Source organism: Fonticula alba, assembly GCF_000388065.1.
Source record: "Fonticula alba strain ATCC 38817 unplaced genomic scaffold supercont2.11, whole genome shotgun sequence".
Taxonomy (NCBI): Eukaryota; order Rotosphaerida; family Fonticulaceae; genus Fonticula; species Fonticula alba.
The window spans coordinates 285714-291405 of record NW_009242981.1 but is presented as its reverse complement, the minus strand read 5'-3'; the positions used below and the strand labels follow the sequence as shown (position 1 = coordinate 291405).

At 71.8% G+C, this 5692-nt stretch overlaps 2 protein-coding genes across 2 annotated transcripts in view; both read left to right on the top strand.

Annotated features, from left to right (window-relative positions):
• Positions 1–1017, top strand: part of H696_05470 (hypothetical protein) — a gene marked incomplete at both ends in the record, with an annotated part of 2874 nt that extends 1857 nt beyond the window's left edge. Inside the window, 3 exons of the mRNA XM_009499296.1 lie at positions 56–125; positions 288–456; positions 675–1017. Coding sequence (XP_009497571.1) covers positions 56–125; positions 288–456; positions 675–1017 — 582 coding nt within the window. The remainder of the gene's footprint in view (positions 1–55; positions 126–287; positions 457–674) is intronic.
• Positions 1018–2840: 1823 nt separating this feature from the next.
• Positions 2841–5692, top strand: part of H696_05469 (hypothetical protein) — a gene marked incomplete at both ends in the record, with an annotated part of 5841 nt that continues 2989 nt past the window's right edge. The window contains 2 exons of the mRNA XM_009499295.1: positions 2841–5236; positions 5329–5671. Of these exons, the coding sequence (XP_009497570.1) occupies positions 2841–5236; positions 5329–5671 (2739 nt within the window). The remainder of the gene's footprint in view (positions 5237–5328; positions 5672–5692) is intronic.

Below are 5692 nucleotides of genomic sequence, written 5' to 3'. Positions count from 1 at the left end.
GCTCCTCTCGGCGGCCGAGCCGCGCGCGCTGCTGGTGCGCGGCCTGTTCACCCAGGAGGAGCTTCCCCGGCTGGAGGCCGGGTGCTCGGCCACCACCGGCACCGCCTCGCGGCAACTGGACCCCGGTGCGTGCCCTCCATCTGCCCCCCCCCCCCGCCCCCGCCGACGCGTCCACGCCTTGCCCCGGCCGCCGGTGCCATGATGCCCCGGCTTGGCTCGGCTCCCGCGGCGCCTTGCTGACACAGGCCGACATGCGCTGGCCCGTGCGCCGGGCCCGCCATCCCCAGCCGCCAGCACCCTGGCCTTCCGCCGGGTGCGGCAGCTCCTCTTCCCGACATCCGACTGGCCGGCCCCCCTGGACCGGGTCAAGTCCCTGCGCTGTGTGCCGGTGGCCGGGCCCGGGCTGGCCGGCGCCGGGCCCCCGGCCGATCCCCTGCGCGCGGCCGATCTCGAACGGTACGCGCTTGGCGGGAGCACCGCGCGCCTCGGGCGCCGGCCTCCCCGCATGGGCCGAGGGCGCGCTTCCCCCTCCGGCCCATGCCGCCATCTGCTGCATGCGCCTCGCGGCCCCCGGCCCCACATCCCGCCTCAGGCCTCTCAGTAACTTACCCGTTGACCCATGCTTGGCGACATTGCCCCGCTGCGCCCCCCCCCCCCCCCGCCCCGCCCCCCAGTGAGGCCAAGGTCAGCCCGCAGGCCCCCGGGCTGACGCTCGTCCTCTGGACCGCGGCCAGTGGCTCACCGGTGCGCATTGTGGTGCCCCCGGCCGATGCCACCGGGCAGGTCCTCCTCCCGCGGACATCCGGCCGGGCGCCCCGGTCCCATGGGCTCTGCCGCATGGACCCCCTTCGGGACGGGTCCATCGAGGTAGACCTGCAGCATGGGGACCTGGTGCTGCTGCTGTCCGAGGGAGGTGGCCAGGTGAATCCGGCGGTGGCCGGGTGCCGGGATCTCGACGCACCGGCCGGCATCGGCGGCGGGGGTCACCTCATCCGCGGGGGCTTTGATCTGGCTTGACGCCTCGCCCGGGGGGTGGCCGAGCTGGCCACTTGCCTTGTTTGCCCTGCCCTCTGCCCTGTGCTTGTTGTTGTGCCCTCTGGGCCCGTGCCTCCGGTCCATGCCCGAGAGATGGGGGGCGGAACATGTACCCAGCAAATAGAACTCAGCCGTCGAGTTAACGGAGGGATGCCGCGCTGGGTTACCGGCGAGGGTTCTGACGGAGCACGGCGGCCGTCACGCCGTCCGGCATCACGCCCCGCACCAATCCTAAACCCCACGCCGCACCAGAACGACAATCTGGGGCCGCATCCCTCGCGCCGGCTCCCCTGGCAGGCACCACAGAACAGGACAGATGCCCGTCCATGGTGGCCTGGCGAGCGGCTCGCCCCGATCGGTTCTCCGGGTCCGATGTCACTTTTCCCCCCTCCCCCCGGTCCCGCGGCGTCAGGGAAAACCCTGTGCCCGTCCGCCCGCCCCCTCGGATCGGGCGCCCGACTGCACACTCTTTTTTTTTTCTTTTTTTTTTCTTTTTTCTCCCAGCCCCCCTCCTCGGGGCGGCCCATCCGAGGGGGAGGGGGAGACCACCGCGCGAGGTGTGCGCCCATGTGTGCGTGTGTGTCTGTGTATGGGTCACAGCGGACCTCCCAGGCGGGGAGTATTTATATGCGTGCCCGGTGGCAGTCCCGGCACACATCGGGCTACCCACTCCGCTTGGCCCGGCCGCCCCCCCGCCCTCCCTGTACGCCCCTTCTTTTGCGCCCCTGCGCCTTCTCCCCACCCTTCCCCCCCGCCCCCCCTCGCTCGCCCCCCTGCACATATGCCCCTCCTCCTGCCCACTCTTCCTCCCGCCTCTCCCCATCCATGTTGCACAATAAGCCGGCGGTCTATACCTCACGGGGAATGATTAGACCGTGACTATGCCTTTGAGTCTCGTGCAAGATCCACACGTCGCGGCTCTTTCCGACGAGCGTGGGGGCCTCCCCGCGCCCGTCTCATGCCGCGCCGGAAATTCTCCTCCTCTCCTGTTCTCGCTCGCTCTCTCTCTCTCTCTCTGCCTCCCGTCTCCCCTCTTCTTTTCTCTCTTTCTGACCTTCTCTCCTCCCCCCTTCTGTAGTTCTTCCGCGCACTTCCGGATGTGTGGGTCCCGCTCCCAAGGCGCGCAAGAGAGAGACAGCTGGCGCCGCCGTGCGCGCGCATGCGATCTCCCTCCCTTTTCCCATTAATAATCGAAGTTTTGCCGGTGCTGTGTTTTCGCAGGCGAGGGGCGCGGTGGTGGGACTCGCCAAAAGAGGGCACCGGGGGCGGGCCAGAGAGGGGAGGGGCCACGGCGCTTGCTCTCATTCGCTCTCCGAGCACACGCCACACCGGAGTCGCGGCACCCGCCCACGCTCGTTTCACGCCGGGACAGCCCCGCTGCCGGCCGCGCGGAAGAGGGGGGACAATGACCTTCCGGTGCCCTGCACGCGTGAATGTCAATGTGTGTGTGTGTGTGTGTGTGTGTGGGTGGGTGGGCGGGTGGGTGGGTGGGTGGGCGGGTGGGTGCATCCGCCAGGGGGAGGAGGCCGAGGGGACCAGTCGCGGATCGGCCCCATGCCCCTCGCTGATCTGCCAACGCAAACAAGACCGGCGACTACAAGGGCACGCGAGTTGCTCGGCACCCCCCCCCCCTCCCGCGAGGGAGATCCCCCCAACCAACCAACTTCGCCCGATCTCCTCCCGCCCAGACACATCCAAGCCACGACGCGCCACAGGGGCAGGAACTCCTGCCTTCCCCGGCATCCCCCCCCCCTCCCCTCCTTTCTCCCCCTCCTGCCCGGCCGCCGCTGACGCCGCGCAGCAAGATGAGCGACTTGCCGGATGGCGGCGCCCCGCCGGCCGGCGCCGGCCCGGCCCCGGGGCAGCTCCATGCCAGCGAGAACATGGTCATCCAGATCGCCGGGCTGCCTTTCCATGTGGGCGCGGCCCACTTCGAGTACCCGGCATTGGACACGGCGTGCGATATGCTGGCCCGGCTGCTGGCCCTGGCCGCCGGGGTGCCGACCTCACGCGAGGCCCTGGTCGAGGGGTGGCTGGCGTCCGAGCCGGCCCTCGGGCTGGCCCTCGACGCGCACGTCTTCCTCGGCATCATGGTCGCCGAAAACCCGCACAACCCCCTGCTGACGAGCCGGCTCTTTGTCGAGGGCTACCTGGCCCTGGCCGAGGCTTGGCCCGACCTGCAGGCGGCCCTGGCCCCGCTGGACACCATGGTCAATGCCTCCCCGTCGGCCGGGCCCGGCGGCCATCCGCCCTCCCTGGCGGCGGTGGACCCGGCACAGATTGCCCTCTGGCTGCCGAGGCTGCTGACGGCCGAGGCCCGTGCCGGCATGGCCCAGCATGTGGCGCGCTTCCATGGCGAGGCGCAAGACCGCCACCGGGTGGCCCTGCTGATGGCCGAGCGCCACCCGGAGGTGGGGTACGGCCCGGTGTCGCAGGCCCTTCGCCGGGGGCGACACCCCCCGCGGGAGGTCCTCCTCCTGCTTCGGGACGCCGACTTCCGGGGTGCCTTCGACCGGCTGAACTTGGGCCCGGGGCCGGGGGACGCGGGCGCCGGGCCGCCGGCCGAGGCCCTGGCCACCCCCCCGGCGGATGCCCCGCCGGCCGGGCCCTTCACCTCGACCCCGACCAGCCGGCCGACCAGCCCGGAGGAGGTGGCCATGATCCTGGCCCACCCGTCGGGCGATGGCCGGCTCAACTGGCTGGCCCTGACCCCGGACTCGGCGGCCAAGCTGTACCTGGCGCTGGCCCCGTCGCGCGCGTGGGACGCGCGTCTGGGCCCCATCTACAGTGTCCCGGGGCTGGAGCACATCGACGGCCGGTGGCGCCCCCACCGGCACTTCATCCTGCGCCATGCGCTCATCAGCGGCGCGCGGCGGATGGAATACACGGCCCGCGTGGCGCCCATCCTCCAAACCATCACCCGGGCAAGCATCAACCCCTTCCTCAGCATGGAGGCGGCCATGTCCCTGGCCGGGCATCTGGCCGTCCTGGTGGAGCCCCAGGACGCGGACATCTTCAGCGCCACGTTCATCCTCTTCGCGCCGCTCACCACCACCGAGGCGCAATTGCTGCACCTGGCCGGGTGGATCGCCGCCAGTGCCGGCCTGCGCATGTCGCCGGAGCAAATTGCCGAGCGCATTCTCCTCGCCCTGGGCAATGAGTCGCGGGCCGCCTTCGAGGCGCTGGTCGGCCTGAATCTGGCCGGGCCGCCGCCGGCGCCGCCGGCGCTGCCATCGTCGGCCACGGCCACGGCCACGGCCAGCTCCCCCCTGCAGGGGCTTCTCCTGGGCAGCATGCCGCCCCCCCGGCGGGATGCCGCGCTGCTGGCCCACTTCCGCGACCTGTACGAGTACTCCCCCTGCAAGGGGGTGTTCGGGGTGCTGGAGGAGGTGATCCTTGGTCTCGGCCCCGAGCACGACCCGCTACCCATGCAGAAGCGCTTCCACGAGGGGACCTCGCTCGAGGGCCGATCGCAGCAGCAGCAGCAGCACCACCACCACCACCACCACCGCCCGGGGTACCATGCCGCCGGGGGCCACGGCCATAGCCGGGTCCGCTTCCGGGCAAACGCCCGCCGGCACTCGAGCCCGGTCAGCCCGACGGCCGGCGCGGGGCCGCACGCCGTGCCCATGGCCGGGGACGACCCCACCGCCGGCGGCCTGGGGCCGATGTCCAGCGAGGGGTTCGACCCGATGCCGGATGGTGGGGGCCCCTTCGCGGCGGCCTCGAGCGATTGGCCGTCCCCGGACTCGCCGCCCGCCGCCAGCCCGCCGGTGGGCGGGCCCGCCACCACCACGACGCCGGACGGGGACATGTGCCTGGAGGAGGGGCCTTCGGCCGATGCCCCGCGGCCCCGGCCCGGGCCCACCCCCGGCGGGCAGATGCCCCCCTCGTCCATGCCCGGGGCCGGCCCGGCGCGCGGGGATCCCAGCCCGCACCCCTCGGGCGGGCGGTTTCTGGTCCGGCGCCGGACCTCCTTCCATGGGAATGTGTGGATGAAGTTCAATTCCGGGGCCGATGTGTCGGTCATCCCGTACTGGATGGTGGCCCGGTTTGGGCTGCAGCTGGAGCGCCAGCTGACACGCTTCCGCGGCCTGGACGGCCGCATGTCCAATGCCACGCATGTGTGCGCCTTCGCGGTGTACCGGCCATCCGGGGCCAGCCGCACGGTCCGGGCCCTGGTGCTGGATGTGGCACACGAGTATATCATGCTCGAGGCGGAGGTTTTCGCGGATTTGGTCCCCGGGCTGGTGGACCTGCGTGTGCTCTTCCGATCTGGCCATCCGGGGCCAGCCGCACGGTCCGGGCCCTGGTGCTGGATGTGGCACACGAGTATATCATGCTCGAGGCGGAGGTTTTCGCGGATTTGGTCCCCGGGCTGGTGGACCTGCTGGCCTCGGCCGATGAGCCGCCCAAGGAGGGCACGGCCACGCTGGAGCCACGCGGCCAGGACCTCCTGCCGCGCGGGCGCAACGACGCGCTGGACTACGAGTTCGACATTGCCCCGCGGATGGAACGCCTGCGGCCGCTGACCGGGGCCCACATGCGGGACCCCTCGTGGGAGCCGCTGCTGGAGGCCTTCCGCCAGCGGCCGGCGTATCCGGTCTTCCGCCACACGACGCCCTTTGTCATCCCGGTGGACTCGGCCAAGGAGCGC